The sequence below is a fragment of the Gymnogyps californianus genome, chromosome 3, assembly GCF_018139145.2.
Source record: "Gymnogyps californianus isolate 813 chromosome 3, ASM1813914v2, whole genome shotgun sequence".
In the NCBI taxonomy this organism is placed as follows: domain Eukaryota; kingdom Metazoa; phylum Chordata; class Aves; order Accipitriformes; family Cathartidae; genus Gymnogyps; species Gymnogyps californianus.
In genome coordinates this window covers 557,049-574,428 of record NC_059473.1, presented here as the reverse complement: position 1 = coordinate 574,428, position 17,380 = coordinate 557,049, and the positions used below count along the sequence as shown (strand labels likewise).

General features: G+C 48.6%; 1 protein-coding gene across 1 annotated transcript in view; it reads left to right on the top strand.

Annotated features, from left to right (window-relative positions):
- The window catches only part of RALGAPA2 (Ral GTPase activating protein catalytic subunit alpha 2), a 137,798-nt gene extending 123,248 nt beyond the window's left edge, over window positions 1-14,550 (top strand). The window contains exon 39 of the mRNA XM_050894119.1: window positions 11,822-14,550. Within this exon, the coding sequence (XP_050750076.1) occupies window positions 11,822-11,976 (155 nt within the window). The 3' untranslated portion in view covers window positions 11,977-14,550. The remainder of the gene's footprint in view (window positions 1-11,821) is intronic.
- Window positions 14,551-17,380: the final 2,830 nt, after the last annotated feature.

The following is a 17,380-nucleotide window of genomic DNA, read 5'->3' as shown; positions in this document are numbered from 1 at the left end:
GGTGCAATTTGACTAAGTTTGCAGCCATCTATTCATCCCTGTTAATGATTAGAAAGGGATGAAAAACTATTCTGGAGCTGCCGGTTCCCCTGTCGGTGTGGGCACAGCCGGGGGCAAGCGGGACGGTCTCAGGCTGTGAACGGCGGCAGCTCAGCGTTTTCCAGCGGGCAGCCTGTCCCCCCGTGCCGCGGGCAGTTAGACCTCCTCCAAGCTTAGAGTCACCTGTCCTATGCCTGTAAAATTGGCTGTCTGCCGCTTAGGAAATATGGATGGCATTTTTTCTTCATGTAAAAGGGCAACTTCTGTTCTGAAGCAGAAAAAATGAATCACGGAGCAATAAATGTGTGGAGCTGACACAGGTCTGTGTTTCCCCTTCTCAACAAGCCAGCTGATGGTACTCACCCTGCCTAGCTTAAACTTTTCAGGTAAATTTAAGATTAATTCTCCTCTGATCTTAATACCACTGAATTGTAATCCTGTCATCGCTGTGTATACATGTGCACAACAGAAAGGGTCAATGAGTAAGTACGCTTTTTATTAAAATTAAGTTTGTTTTTAGTAGTTAACACAGCATAAGAAGCGAATCAAGACTATTAAATGAGTCGAATATGTAGCTGTTAATGACACACATTATTGGTGTATTATTAACTATGATCTATTTCTTTGAACTGAATGTTTCTATGTCTTCTGATACTGCCTCTAGGGATGCTTCCCCTAGATTCAGATGGGATGTGGGTTTCTCGAAGTATACCCTGGCTTAGTCTCCCGTATCACAAATAGTCTTGCAGGTGCTACATTTTATGCCCGAGAATCGTCCAGTTGCCCTCTTTTGCTGTTTTCAGAAGCAGAGCCTTAAACTCCCTGTACGTATCATAGATAGCCCTGTATATCTTCTGCGTTGAAAATGCAGCCTGGTAGGCAGCATGGACATCCCTGAACTCATTTAGGGGATGTGCAGATTAGGAACAAAAGATGAGAATACGGTCCTTTGTTGTTAAACTGGTACATTACATGCTGTATTTTAATTAGGCTGGGTATGAGAGTCAGCCCAGGAAATCCTCAGTAATCCAACACTATTGAATTATTCTTATCCTTTCCCTCTGCAGATTTCTCTCGTTTTAGAGGATGAGGTTTTAAGCTGCTATCTTTTTCTCTTCTTGCTCCCTCAGCCCAGAAGAAAAACAGTTATTCAACAAAATACTTGTGTGTTCTTTAAAAAAAAAAAAATCAGAAAAATGAAACAGGCACAGATACAAAAGCGTTCCAACTTTAATTACCTCTGCCGACTGAAAAGCGTTTGTTGGTGGTTTTTTTCATTTAAGATCAGAAGCCAGAATCGTGTTAACCCTTAGAAAATGGAAGTAGTCGGATATTCTAGAAAGGAAAAGAGATAACTTTTCCACCAGAGAAAGATTTCTATTTGAGGGTTTTATACTTACAAGGGTAGATTTCTACTTGCAAGAGAACCTACAAACCTGCTTTTCAGCAGCGTAGACTTGCAGTTAGTACTTCAAAGGGTTAATTGAAATGGGCACACTTGACTGCTGAGAGGACTGATCTAATCACTGCCATATCCAAGTGCATCTGTTCACCATGAGGTCATTCTTGTGCATGCTAATGATTTGGAAAATAAAGCATAATGCTTGACGTTATCAGAAAGGATATAGTGTAAATCTTTGCTTTTTTAGTTGCTAATAGCTATTGTGGAATGAAATGGCAGGCAAAAGCATCTTGGATTATTGCTTTCCATTTTAATTTTTTTAAAGCATCGTTTTCAGTGGAGTGTCAGGAAAACTGTGCTGGAAAACTCTGACATGTGGTATCTGTTGATAAATGGACTCTTTAATGAATATTATAGCATTGCCCAGGAGCAACACTTGAGTTGAGGAACTATAGACGTTTTCAGCATTCCCTGGTTTTAAAGCCTTGGAAGCTGTGCCTGCTTATTTACATAAAACTGAGATTTTGCAGCCGTTTTGTTGAAAAGGTGACACATGCTTTTCTTTTGTCTCTGGACTTCTACATGCATAAATTTCTTGTAGAAAATACTTGAATGTACAACAAATAAGATTTGGTTTATTTTAAAACACTTTTTGCTAGGTGCTGAGCTTTATCTTTCCCACTTTAAAGCAAAAGGAATATTTCAAATGGCCTTGTAATTTTAAAATATATTTTTGACAGAAACAAAACAAAACCCGGAGTAACTGTTGTCTTAGACTTACATTCTTTTTAATGCTAACTGAGCAATGATTCCTTTTGGTTTGGTTTGTGTTTTCTGGGTTTTTTTACTTCTTTGTGCATTTTCCTTGAAAATCTGTAGGATGTTTTGTGTACTAGGTGGAATAAAAGTCTCTCCAGGTTCTGTATAATATTTTTGCATATTTTTAGGGAGGCCGGATGGAGCTGAATATTAAAAAACCACATCTGAAAATGAGTAGCTGTGCTATGGTATTACAGCATACGCAGCACATGCGAAGTGTTGGGTTTGATCAATATGACAGTGTTGCCTGAAACTGAAAAATTAGTTTCTAGTAACTGGGACTTAGAAAATTCCAGACTACACTGGCAGCTAGGAGCCCACTGCTCAGCTCTTTCCACTGCGAGAAGAGGCGGTGCTGAAACCATCTGGCAATTGTTACCGGCTGGACCGGGACGCTGCTGTGGAGCTACACATGGCGCTCTGACGCGGGCTTGAACCTCTGTGCCGAATCCTTCCTTTTCCAGTACAGGCGTTGCCCTGAAATGTGGAAGGAAGCACAAGAAGTTAAGTCATTAGCACAGAGCTCGTTAGGAGGTCTGTGTAAACTTGCTTCTCAGGAGGTGAGAAGGAAAATGTGCAATCGTAGGTGCCAGATATTGCAATTGTAGAGGTGGTCCAGGCAGTAAACAAAGAGGAAAAGCTTAGGGAGGTGGAGCAGAGGAGTGGGAAGAGTTCCCAAAGGAGGCAAGGCTCAAGGTGTGTGGTTTTTTGGTTTTTTTTGGTTTTTTTTTCCCCCCTTCCCTGTGAAGAGTATTCAGGAGGAGGTGCAGGGACCTGGCCTGCTTCCCCTCTCTATTTAATCCAGGTAGTTCTCACAGCTGATCCTCAGCAAACTAGAGCATCTTTCACTGCTGGGTTAGTGGCCTGTCCCAGCCGGCTGCTCGGGCTGCCTTCGGAGGGATCCTGAAGCTGCACGAGCGGAGTCAGGAGGTGCTCCTTACCCATGTGGTCTTGGTTATCAGTGATCCGTGTGTGGCTTTCCTGCCCCCCTTCCACAGAGCTACCGCCCGCCTGGACTTTCTCACCACCACAGGAACGTGCAGTGCCCGGCAACAGAACGCTGCGCTGGAGCGGCTTTCGGCACCGTGCTGTCGCGTGCGTGTAACTCCTAACTTGTACTCGTCGGCAGAAATGGCGGTTTAATAACCATCTCTGTTGCTGCCAGCCTCAGAACCCTTGGCTCAGACACATGGAGGTCTCCCATCACTGTGTTCCTTCCGTGGTAGCTACCAGCTCACCTAAGAACTCGCTGAGGCTCCGTCTGCATCTCAGCGTCGCGAAGAGGCAGCGCCCGGTGGCGGATGGTCCTTTCCTGCTTGGTGACATTGTCTCTTGGCCCATGGTAGCTGCTTGATAGCAGAGAATGAAAAGGTGCCAAATGAAATTTTCAATTGAATCACGCATAATTACCTGATCTAATGAAGGAGGAAAGTCAGGATGTTCTGCAGAAACCCAAAATTTACCCTTTCTCCCCAGAGATGCCTTTCTGTGAGACACACAGAATATTTCCATTACCTCCTTCCTTCGCACTTAGGGAAACCCATGATGAGCGTATTCAAAGAACATGGCACAGCAATTCTGATCCACTTTCTGCATCTTTTAATGGCAAAACTGAGAAATCACAATGATTTCTGTGACGACGCATGGATGCCATGAACAACATCGTAATTTTGCTGAACAACGAAGCAATGACCGAGTGGAAGTGCATCCCTCCTCCCACAGGAGCACTTGTTACAGTCGCAAAGACAACACTAGAAATCAGAAACAATTTTCCTCTTTTGGACTCAGGCAGCGAGTGAAAATCTTTTCCAGGCTGTGGTGTCTTCCTTAATTCAAGAATCTACTCATGCATTTAACAGTCTGAAGAGTTTGAACGCCTTGCTGGTAGTTACATACGAAGGAATAAGAGGGAAGCTCCTGCATCCTCAATACACCATGGGACTGCTCTCGTGCCTTGGTCAGACCCTTCATGTTTTTAAAAAGTCGAAGGTTATGCATGTTGACAGTATGATAGTTTGCATTCTTTCATGAAAGAGAATACTTTCTTGAATTAGTAAAATCCTTAGCGTCCCTGTAAGGGTTAGAAATGGTCTATTATTAAATAGGGCAAAGTCATAGTAAATACCATGAATTGTTAGGTGGCATCAGCTCTGTACCCCCTGCTGCTCCTCTGACTTGAACAGTCCGCTGTGAATTTACACCAGGATGACCAGGCCTGAAGGTTCACAAGTGTACGAATCCGTGCAGAACGGTAAGGAAGTTGCATCATTACTTCGCAGCTCCCTGCAGAGCAGTTGCAGACTGCTTTGGGTGCCAGGGTGTTTTTTGCCTTTGCCCACCACCTATGAGGGTGTACAGCCTGGACCTGTCCCCCGAGGCTGTGTAGCTGCTGGGGTCGCTTCTCCCTCAAGCCTGGTGTAACCTCAGGATCTACAGCGGAGAGGGTGTGAGCGCAACATCAGGGCTTTCAGCCTGGGCCCTTTCTTTTTTCCATTTAATTGATTGTCTCAGAGGGAGCTCTCCCAGCTACGATCTCTGAGAGAGGAGATGGCAAGGGAGGGCTTCCTCCCTAGCAATCAGTGCTGGGATGGGAAAAAATATTAGCTTGACGGGCCTCTCTCTTCTGCCGGGTGACAGCTCCAGCTGCTCGAGCTGTCAGCTTGCGAGAAAGCTCCAGGCAATGTGGCCCCTTTGCATTTTTCCTCTGCACTGAGGCACGTCAGCCCTGCAGCCGCCGCGGAGGAGAGAACCTGTGCAGTGCCGCCCTGCTGCCGCAGGCTGCCGGCGCCCGGGTGGAGGCTTTGGGCGGTGGTTTAAGGCTGCACTACGTGTTATGTGCCCGCATGCAAAGGAGAAATAACCGCTAACACTTGCTGTGGTCCCTCTGGCTGGCTGACCAGTGCAGAACTAATTAGCGGCTGCTCCAAGTCATGACTGATTAGAACTTTGATGTGTACATTTAGGGTTTATTTGTAAATCTCTAAAACAATCAAGGCTGGGTATGCGATGGCGTCGAGCACTGACCACCTGTGCTGGGAGCTGTGAGTGCTTTTTTTAGGGTTGTTTCTGCCCTTGATTAACCTGTAGTTTCAGATTCTTCTTACTGCTTCAGTTACAGCTTTTCAAGGTACTACATTTTTTATTTTTCATAACCAAACAACAGTGGAGCAGACCTCCTCGTTTACCCATGTTTCGGCTGTTGCAGCGCGTCACTCGGGGAAGCAGGTACGACAACTGCCCTTGAGTTCCGCTGGCCCTGCGAGCGCAGCCTGACCTCTGCGGCGCTGGCTCTCCAGCGCAGGCAGGGCTGAGCTGTCCCCCCCGCGCCCTCCAAAGAGCGGCGTTCGTGTGTCCCCCCCCGGCCTGGGGCTGTGCTGCTGGCGCAGGCTTGGGACAGTCCGCTCGAATGTCCTTACTCCTTCTGCAGCATTTTCGTGGGGCTGGGGGGAAGAGGGGCTGTGTAAATTCAGCTGATAGTCTCTCCGGAGGTAACCGACTGGTGATGTTTCGTGCTATTGCCATTGTTGTTGCTTCCAGCCACAACGCCCGCCTGTTCTTCCAGGGGATCCCCCTCAGTTGCTGCGGAGGTTGGACCATGTAGCCTTTGGGGTTTGCTCAAAGACGTAAGATAAATGAAAGATCTCAATGCAGGTTTAAAACAGCTGTCGCTCCTAACAAAATATGGAGTATTTTAACAGCTCATACCGAACGCGACAAGTCACCAAAGGGCCACGTGGTGTAAATGCAGTTCCAATGATATGATTTCCTGCATCCTTAATGCGGTTGGTGGTTGTATCTGCATTTCAGACCACTGAACATGTCTGGTTTTGCGTGAACACAGCCACTGCTTTTATTTAATGATAATTTCTTCAAAATATACTCCCCTGAACATGCAGGCTCAGGATGCTGCTGATACTGTACTGTCAGCCTGGCCTTGTGAGTGGAAAGCAGAGCATGTCAAAATGCTAAGTGGATTTACTGCTATGATTCTCTCTGGAATTTTATTACCTTCACATTTACTGGGAAAGAAAGATTTCCACAGACCTGTCATGGCTGATAGGTTAATTGCGGGGGGGAGGGGGGATAGGTCACAGCCTGTGTGAAAACTTCGTGGGTCTTCTCAAGTATAAAGTTTCAAAATCCTTAATGATCATGCATGATGTTGTAATGTTTGTACATACTTGGGTTACACATTAAGACCCACCTTTCTTGTCTTTTTCTCGTACGATAGAAACGTTTACCAGGTAAGAGCAATAGCCTTGTGCTTAGTTTGTCAAATCAGTTCCTCTCAGGTTTGCATGGGCAGTAAAGGAAAATGCCATCGCAGTGCTGCGGGCTGCTGCTTTTCCACCCTGCGCTCAGAGGGTGGGTGGCCACAGCCACACTTGAGGAGGAGTTTGTTAGGTTTTGCTTGCCCCTCGCTAAAAATGGTTGGGCCTGGCGCAGGGCGCAGCTTCAGCGACAGCACAGAATAATTCTGCAGAGATCGTGTCAAAAAAACCGAACCGAATTTCAGGATTTGGTAGCAGCCCCTTAGACGTGTGCCTGAATGTGATTAAAGGCTCGAAGGGTGTTCCAGCTTGTGCCTGGGGATGGGGCTGAGGGAAGGGCAGGCACAGGAGAAATAGCAGTAGCCTACCGCCTAGTTTTGTCAAATAATTTCTGTGGGAAATTTCCACAGCAGTGAGTGGCTTTTTCATGAAATTTTCAGTAGCGTTATAATACACCAATTACATCCTTTTTGTTGTTGTGGTTCTTAACAGCAAACTCGGCAGCTTTGCAGCACAGCGGTAAGGATCCCCTATCTTGAAAAGCTGATTTTCAGCCACAGAAACACTGTGGCCTTCTGGTGGGCTGGTTGGTTTGGTTTGGGGGGGGAAGACAAAAACCTCTGACATTACCGTACCTGTGAGGGAGCTGATGGGGAAGATGCTTTTGGTTTTGGTTTTGTGTGTGTGGTGTCCCTGAGGAGGGTTCCGCCAGTTTTGGTGAGGAGTTGGACCCCGCAGTAGTTCAGCCGCATGATGACAGCGCTGTATGGCTCTTGTCCTGCCAGAGGTCCTGTCTGTTTTCTCCATAGGAAGTCCAAGATGATGTTTCACCATCATCAGTACCAATATTGCTGTGCTTGTGTATATGCTGAAGCGGGGAAGAGGGAGTTACTTTGCTTTCAGGAGTGTTCACCTGCTTCACAAGGAGAAGAGAAATTGCCAGAAGATCTTTTTTCCTAGAGCACAGGCCCTGGTAGTGTATGAGAAACCAGATTTGTTCTGTTCAGTAGATTTAGAATAAAATAAGCTATCCATCTCCAGCTTTCCAAAAGATAACTCTTTAAATCATTTAAAGTATATTTTTATCTGTATTACTAACTGAATTTTTAATCCCCTCCTGCAAGGAACATATTTTAAAAGCTAAAGGCTTCATCACTGTAAAGCATTTGTACCTGTTAAGAGACGGGAGAGGCATCAGATCCATCGTTCACGTGCATCTTATTTGCGTGCAGGCGTACAGCTGCCCATGATGTGGTTTTGCGCATACAAGCGGTTTCCCATTCGTGGGAAGTTTATGTGGCCTGATGATATGGGTGTGGTGTTCACGTTCTGGTTTTTTTTAACCTGCCTGCAGTGTAATAGTGGTTTAGGTCTACTGTGAAGCCTCAAATTTTACCCAGTTTGAAACTGTTATGACCACTAACAGTGTTGGAAGTGTAGCTGAAGCAAGAGGCTGCTGAAGTCCCACCGTACCGTATTGGCAAGTTTGGCAAAAGTTGAAGGGAGATGATTATTCGTTCCAATTTTGCCAACATTCCCTCCCTCTATTTTTTCACAGACCAACAGCGGCAAAGAAAAAGCCTGTGGGTACCCATTTCTCTCCAGGTCCCTAAGGGTACTGAGGTGAACTTTCTGTCACGAGTTGCCCTTACAACTCGTGCCCACTATGTGCCGTTTGCCGTGATGCCCATGGCCGGTTTCCGCTGTGCTGGTGGGCGCCTGTGAGCAGCCGGCCTGACCTTCACGTGAGCGCGATGGGTGTGCTGTTCCTGTATTTATATGATTTTGTGTTCTCTCCCTTTAGATTAGAATATGTAACGGTCTCGTTGTTACGGTAATTACCGCAGGTAAGAGCGACGCTTCCCGCAGGCCCCGCTGCTGCTGGCGTTGTGCTCCATCACTAACAGCTCTCCTCCTCCTCCTCTTCTTCCTCCTCCTGTGCTCGGTGCACGGCCACGGTGGCTCTGGGGCTCTCCGGGTCTGTCTCTGCCTGTCCCTGTTGCCACTGCTCCATTTCCTCCCACTCGCGGCACACCGAGCCCCGTGGGGTGCCCACTGCCCGCCCGCCCGCCTAGGCGGCTGCTGCTCCCTCCGGCTGACGCCAGGCACGGCTGATGCTGGCACCTGCCGCGGTGGGAAGCGTTTTGGCCACGGCTGGGCCCGTTTGCACATGTGTCTGTGGCCAGGGCACCACGGGACGGGATCAGGGAGCGGGGCCGCCACCGGGCCCACCAGCAGCAAGTGCCCGCGGGAGCTGCACGGCATCACCTCTGCGGCAGCGCTTGCCCGGAAACCAGCGCGACTTGCAGGCAAGAGTTGCTGTGCAGCTTTTGGTGCGTTTTTTTTCCCCTTTTTGCAAATTTCACGTTTGGCTGAGTTGTAAATTTTAAGCGCTCTGCTGGTCCACCTGTGAGTCAGAAATTAATCTCTCTTATTTACTACACCATTGCAGAGCTGCTGCTTGGTTTTTACAACTTAGAATTTCACATTGCCTGTGCACCCTCTGAAACAAACACAGGAAGACAGGGAAAAAAATCCTCCTCCGTATCACTGCAAAAAGAAAAAGAATTAAGCCTCTCACAAGCATCTTAATATCAATACAAACACGATGCTGATTTTCCCGGGCACGTGCCGGCGGGTGCGCGCAGGCCGCCTCCTCCCCCGAGCGCAGCTGAGCGAGCGGAGCCTCGTCTCTGAACAAAGTTGCAGGCTCCCCTTGCAAGACAGCCAAGTAATTAGAGTTCGTGCCAGACAGCTTGCAAGTAGAATTATAATATTTGTATGAAAGCCTTTATCTTTTGTGGTTATTACTCGCTCACTCTGCAGCTGCTGCCTCCCTATCAATCAAGGCGGTTTTCGGGGGAGCTTCAAGGTTGATTGCATAGCTAAAGACTCGCCAGAAGAAAGTTCGGACTGAAGGAATGTGCCGGCTCCCGAGGCGGGTGGATGCTGCGGGTGCTCCCGGAGCGAGGTGTGCCTCGCCCGCGCCCCCGCCTGCCGCAGCCGCCCTGCTTTTCATATGCGCAGGCGATGCATTGTTCAGCGCTTGCATGAATATTGCTTGAGCTTGTCCATTTGGTGAAAACTGTATTATTTTGACCATCTGCCATTCTGCTTAACTGCAGGAATGTAAAGTACGACACCTCCCTCACAGCCCTTCCCTCCCCCATGCTTTTCTCCCCGCGAACAGCACCGCAGGTTTTGTTTTTAATCCAAAACTGACAGCTCCACATATTTCACAGAAAATGCCTTTGCACGCTAAGTCACATTCTTCACCTTTTTTTAATGCGATATTTCCCCTTCAGTCAATTGTCTTGAAGTATAAATCTGGTAAGTAAAGATCGTCTTTGAAATGCAAACGCCGGTTTGCAAACTGGCTGAGGGATTTTGGGTTTAGCTGCAGCCGGACCTCAGCATTGTTCCGTTCACTGCTTTGAGTCATTAAAATATCCAGAGTTAGCTAAAGCATGAGGACAAAGTTTTAACCCTTGTAGCGAGGAAACCGAACGCGATGCTGCCTGTGCCCAACAAACTCCGTGGAGTTTCCACGCCTTATTCCCAAGAAGTAACGAGACAAATGCAAGCTGTTACAACGCACGGAGAGGGGCTGCTGCAATTCCTAGTGATGGGGTGAGATAGGTTGTAGTGTTTGGCAGGAGGTTTAAAATACCCCAAATCACTCGAGCCGCATGTTGAAAACGCAGCTGAGTCAACTTGCGTCTTTGTCCTTAGAAGGGAGCTCGAGACCCAGGTGCTCGGCTGCCTGCAGAGCCCTCGCATCCCATCCGCCTTGCTGAACCACGAAAATTTCCCGACGTTCCACAAGGGCAGGGCTCGCCCTGGGCATGAGCGAGGCTGGGCCTGCTCACCCCTGCCCGATGGGCAGCTCAACCCTCGGCAGCTGCAGCCAAGGCGCTGGCTGCGTTTTGGTGCCTTTTCTGCACGTTTGAGAGTCACCTGGGCTAATAGAGCATTAAAGATATCCCTGTCATCATCAACCACATAAACTAACAGCAAATAAAGGCGCAGCCTGAAAATACAGCCGATTGTTGAATTGGAAATAGGTTTGTGCTGCAACACGCACCCATCAGCCTGCAGTTCAGAGGTGGTCGCACAGCTGCCGAGACTGGCCCCCACCACCTGTGTGGGCTCAGAGCGCACCTCCGTCCCACCTCTAATAAAAACCTTTGCGTTAAGAGTTGGAGAGAGAATTGTAACGTGGTTTAAAAATACTGTGCCCCAAGGGAGCTGATGAAATGACATTCCCACCGGGAAGTGCCTTGGGACAGGTCCCAACCCCAGCAGCAAGAGCAGGGCTGGGTTGCACCATGCATGTTTGTACTCCTCAGAGCACCATTAGCATCGCGCAGGGGAGAGGCAGGAGTTGCACACGCACCTCAGTTTATTCATTTACTTCTTAGTTTAATAGCTGTATCCTCATCTGTTCTCATTCAGACAACCTATTTAGTCCTGGCCTCTACTCGTAATTGCCTGTGGGGAGTAATTGAGATGTAACTTAATGTTGTTGAACAACAAAGCGTAAACACATGTAGACACCGCTACAGCCATCCAGGTTCCCCAGCCCACAAATAAAGTTCTTGAATGGTGGCCGTGAGTGCACCAATAATGATGGGTACTTAGTGTCCTGTTTAAGTAGTGGAACTAATTAGAAAAAATTGGGATTCTTTAGGTTTTTTATCAGAGGCTCAGACGCCTTCCCAGGTACAGTCTCTTGAAAGCATTCATGCTATGGAAACTCGTTTCCAGCTCTCCACAGCAGATTAAATACAGAAGAGCTGTTCAGTGACACGCAGCAAAAAATAATTTTATGTAACACTTGAAAGAGACATTTTTCGAGTTCCCTTATGTGGGTTTTGTTGGAGCTTTGAGCAAGCAGGGTTGGTGCAGCCGCTGCCCCAGCGCAGGGCCGCTGCAGCACCTCGCGGGCAGCTGCTGGAGCCGTTGGTGCCTGTGGCCCAAAAGGGGCGGCAGCTGGGGGTACTCCCGTGCACTCACCTGGGCGCTGCCGACCGCTCACAGCCCGGCCGCTCCTCGCTTTTTCTGGGAGCTGGCAAAGAGAAACTCCTTATTTCTCCAGGAAAGCACAGTAGGGCGGTTCCTCAGCTGCCTGGGCCAAACTTCCGCTATAAATGCCAAGTTTACCTGAGCGATACCCTAGATTGATTTGGAAGAGGAGGTGGAGAGGGGCTGCGTTTTGCCAAGCAGTTATTCCGCTGCAAAGGCTGTTCTTTCCTTACACCGTTTTTTCTCTGCCCATTCTGTTTTCCAGGCTGCCTCACCACAAGCGCAAGCGCTGACCTTACCGTCACCATAGGAATAGAGTTAGCAGACCAGACCTCGCCCGCGTTACCACGTGCCTCGAAGAGCAGAGTCTCTGGGAAACTTCGCCGCTCCGCCAGTGCTCTCAGCAAGTCTTCCAACTGAGGTGCTGCGGGAGCAGAACTCCGGCCGAGGGAACCCAGGAGACCTTAAAATAGATAAATTATTTACTGCCTCTATAGAACTTGCAATTTTGGATGAGCACGTGTTGAATGGGACGGGCGAGGGGTTTGCTCTGTAAAATTGCAGTTCTTGTATTCAGGCAGACATGGCCAATGATCAGCTATCACCTGCATCGTCATCATGCATTTCACTCGATCGTTTCCGTCACAGAAGGAAGGCGATGGGGAGCTCTTGCTGCTGGCGTGGCCTCGGGCTGATGGCAGCCCGCTCCTTCTCCCCGAGCACCTGTGCATGAGTACTGGTGTCGCAGCAAGAGGACACAAACCAGTACTGAAACCAGTTATTTAATGTAACTTTAGAGCGTTGCTTTTAGTCATTCCGGTCAACACTTAATTGTGTAATAGGGAATTTTGTCTAAATAGAGGTTTTCGTATGACGAGCCACGTAACGAATGTTCCCCTCCGGAGCGCGGGTGAATGATGGAGGTGCTTTCCAGTCTGTGTTCAACCTCTGCTCCCCTCCTGTTGTCTGTGGTCACCCAGCGCCCGTTTTGTGCATGTCGCTAAGAATTAGTCATCAGCAAAGAGGTCATTTACCTGAAATCCAGGAGGGTACTGCCAGTTTCACCTGCATTAAAATCTGTTTAATCACGGTATCTTGCTCAAGGTCATACGTCATTACCTATTGTGTGAAATCCTGAAGCTGAAGATGCGCCAGCCGCCGCTCGGTCGTGCGCGGTCCAGTCCAGCAGCGCAGAGGACCAGGCTCCTCTCCTTAGCGCCCACCAGGAGCCCGCCTGCGGCAGAGGGGCGGTTACGGGGGGGGGCAGCATCCAGTGCAGGGCCGAGGTACCGGTTCGCAGCTGCCGCGCCAGCCAGGTTCAACCGCTTACCTTCACGTCTTTGCGTTTCTGTTAGGCAGAAGCGCTCTTTCTCAGCACTGGCTTTGGCTTCGGGGTTGCTGTGTCATTTGCAATAGCGCATGCGATAGCTGCGTACTGTGAACTACTCGCCAGAAAAATAAAAATAGCCAAATTCCTTTTTGAAGAGCAAATGCCGCACGTTTGCCACGACTACTTCTCACCACGGTTTGAATAATTAGACAGTACACCTCTTGGGTAACCACCTCACCTCGTCACAACATCAGGGCAATAGTCTGTAACCTGAAGCATGTCTAGTTAGAATAAAATAAATCTGAAGGCTTTTGAGGCTGTGCAGTGTCCTCCTGGCACTTTGTGTAGTATGCAAATCTTGTATTTTCAATAGGAAATGTATTTCAGTCTACGTGTATCATAGGTTTCTAGGGGTGATAACTTTTCATAGCTAAAAAACCCTGTATTATAAAAACAAATCTGAGAGACATCCTGCAACCACTCACTGTGAATGAGGATGGCCAGACCGAAGGCAGACATCCGTCGACGCTCCACCAGGAAGGGACTTGTGAGAGACCACGTGCAGCGGAACTGAGCCTCCGCCCAACGACTGCTGCGGGACCCGCCAGCGGCCGATGCTGGGGCTGGGCGCACACGGACGACCAGAGGAGATGCCTGTAAAGCAAATAATATTGTGTTAACTTTATTTTCTTGATGTTTTGAACATCAGTGTCCCAGCCCTCCTAACCCTCCTCAGGTCTGGTTCACGCTGTTGCTTTTTGTTCTGGTTTTTTTTGTTGTTGTTTTGCTACTTGGCATTCAAACGCACACCTCTAAACTTAATGTGCTTTGGTTTAAGTGAAGGGGATTTGGTTTTCGGTGAAGCAGAACGCACCATTGGGCCACCGTTTTTTTTTTGCACTTCTGCTTAGGTGTTCACCTGAACGTCTGTCCGTTTGCGTGTCAGCGTCCAGCCCTGGGACTTCCCTGTAGATAGGGAATACTGTTTTATAAACGTTGCCAGTAACGCCGAGGTAGCGCGACACTCTGCTGTGGGCCCTGGGCAGTGGGTTACCTGGTCTGAGGGGCAGCCAGCTCGGCCTGAGGTGCCGCCGGGCACCCTTGCTGCCCGGAGCAGGAGCTGGTGGCGCTGAGCACGAACCTGGCTGGCGCCGGGACACGGGTAACGCAGCTGTCCTGCTGGGAAGGAGCCTCATCTGCTAAGGGTTTTGATTTTTATTTTCTGCCTCACATTTTGGTTTTGCTTTCTACTGATATTGTGTGTCGGTAAAGGAAATTAGAAAATAAAACATGTATTTTAATTTATTTTATTTTCAGGACTGGATAGGCGAGGCTGTCTCGTTCTTAGTTATCCAATAAATGGTCTGAAATAATTTCAAAGGCATTCTTCTGAATAAAAGGAGACTTTTTGCGTTAGAGCAATATGCATCTCTAATTCAGGGAAGAATTAAAACACCGATGAAGATAGTATTTTCCTGATGTCAAAAACCTAAAAATATTAATTTATAAAAATTCAGCCGTGGTTTTGTACTATGAACTGGATAACAAAGCTGTTCTGTTTCCCCTCACAAACTTAATAAATCTTAACTCACAACAAAATTCTTGAAAGAGCAATAAAAAGGTACATACCTGCGTGGAGTGTGCAGCGTCTGTGTGGAAGGAGGTGCCGTGGCGCACAATAAACTCTTCATTTGGGGGGGCCCTAGAACCTCAGCAATGCCGTTGGCAACCCCCCGGCTCCCAGCTGCCCCCGGAGGGTGGGTACCTCCCGCTGGCCCCAGCCCTTCCCGCGGCGCGGGGTGACGGGGACAGCCTCACCCCCCCCCGGGACACGCAGCCACCAACTGTGGGCTAAAAGGGAAAGAATGAACAGTTTTGTTAGGCTGAATTCTGCCAATCTACTACTGAAAATTGCTTTTGTATGTCTAAGGAACAGCTTCGGGGCAAAATAAGAGGACTTTAACCTCTTCTTCTAGAGAATAAAACAATTGTGCTCTTATTAAAGCATCTTTACTTTTGTCACCGGTCAGAAGGGCAGGCCACCTGAAAGAGATGCAGTAAAAGATTTTTAAGGTTTGCAAGTGTTTCGGCCCGCGTGTCACAGGCACGCTCCCGCAGCGAGCAGCGCCGACCCAGCGGGCCGGGGATGTTCGCACTCCACCAGACTCATCCTTCACGGGACGCTCAGCCCCGCGCACGTGCTTACAGGGCACGCCTCAGCTTCGCACAGGTACTGCTGCCCAAAAACCGGCTCTCCTTTCTCATCCCTTGGCTACAGACCGTTCTTTTTTTATTGGGGTTTTTTTTTTGTCCTGTCCCCCACCACGAAGAGTCCCTTGTTATTGAATGCCGGCAGCACTGCCGTCGGAGGGTCTTCTGCAGCTCATACTGAGGAGCCTTCATTACAGCACTCGGGAGGCAAAAGCACATATATTTGATCCGTATTTTCAAAGCACCAGCCCTTCAGCTGAGTGTGAAAGCGGCCTCTCCGGACAGCGCTCCCAGCGCGACGCTCCCAGTGCAGCGCTCCTGGTGCGCTGACCCTGCCGAGCATCCTCGGCAGCCGCCCCAGCTGGGCGGGAGCCGCGGAGCCTGCGCGACAACGGCATTAGCTGCGGCCGCCGCTGAAGGGGGCTTGCAGCAGTTTGCTAATAATAATTACAGACCATTCCAAAACCCCAGAAGACATTATTTATATACTATTCATTGCAAGAAATGCACGAGGACAAGGCTTCCCTTTCTAAGCCGTGTAACACCTTATTGCCGAGCGATTTGCATGAACGTTAAAACCAATATGTTTCTAATGGTGATTTTCTATCTGTGGAGACATTACTTAAGAAAACGAAGGGGGTCTGTGCTCTCAGTCATAATTATGTCGGGGCGCTTACGCATCACCACCTGCTTATGCCAGTGGGAATGCAAGGGGATTACTTGGCAGTGGGAAAAGACACTTGGAAATGTCTGTTCCTTTGCTGAAAAGAGATGACAAAGTTCTCGCTTAAATTGCTTTCAGGTGCTTTCGTCAGAAATGGAGAATTAATCCAAATGGCTCCAGATAAAGCCCTGAATTTCTCCATTTGCAGAAATAACTTTACACACTCACCAGGCATCAGGAACCCGGCTTCCACCCATCTTTCGTAAGGAGGAGCCCTGTCCCAGGCGCAGGAGAGCCCAAGCAGGGCTGGGCTCACGCCGGCGCCGTCCCTGCAGGGAGCCATGCAGTGTCCAGCACTGCCGGGGCGAGGGACGTTTCTGTGGCCCTGGGGCTGACGTGGGCACCTGGCCCCAGCCTGGCGGCCCCGGCCCCGGGTCCGGGCGTGGTCAGGGCTTCTGCTGCACCTTAACCACCGTCATTCCTACCGTGCAGCCCACGGCCAAGGGGGTGCCCACTGCTAGTCTATGATGGCTGCGTCACGCTGGAGGAAGCTGGGTAATTTATAGGGCATTAATTGCACCGTCCAATTTAATTTGCATCATTATTTCAGCTGTACAGTGCCCATGCACCCCAGGGGATGGATATTTATACAAACGTGTGTACCCCCCCCCCCACCGTCAGCAGGCAGACACAGGGCAAACGTGGTGCCCAGGCTAACCGACCGACCGACCGCCCAGGGTCCCCACGCGGTGCTCCGGCCATAATTCCCTCCGCACCTCACTCCCCAGACCAGCTTCCTCATGGCGCACATGCTCAGCAGCTGGCGCAGCCCAGAGCCGGCACCGTCAGGAGGTGCCCAGCCCCACCCTGCCCTGCTCCCACACCCCGAACCTGGGGGAGTCACGCAGGGGTGTCCCCGCGCCCGAGCAGACGTGGGCGGGTGCGCCAGGGCCCAGCCAGCTGCGACGGATGTGGCCAGCGCTGCTTGACCCGCGTGTGCACAGCACCCAGCTGCAGGCAGGACGGGGGGTGTGCGGGCAGAGTCCGGCCTGGCGCGGCCTGGGGCCAAACACGCACGCGGCCATGGGCTTGAGTCACCCCCAGCACCATCAGCCCAACCAGCCGCCGGCGGCAGGCAGAAAATGTCCAGAGACAGAAGACATTAAAAATATAAAATAAAATAAAATAACATATAAATTAATTTATACCTCTACATAAGAATGCCTAACATTTTTATATGCATTATCTTATTGCTAATCTACTAATATGTTCTATATTACATAATTATATAACTATTATATATTATGTATATCATGCTATATTTATTATATGCTACAGTATATCTAATTATGTATATAATATTTTATATTATGTATATCTATATGTATATTAGCTATAGTATATATTATAGGTATTAAATATACACAGATATGTGTATATATTATATTCTAATAAGCATAATATACATAATCTATGATCTATAATCTATGTATTATATAATGTATATAATGTGATATACGTTGTATAATATGCAGTATATTATACAGGCACAATATATTTATATTATTCATACATTAATGTTTTAATAATACTAATATTCATTATACATTTATTTTATC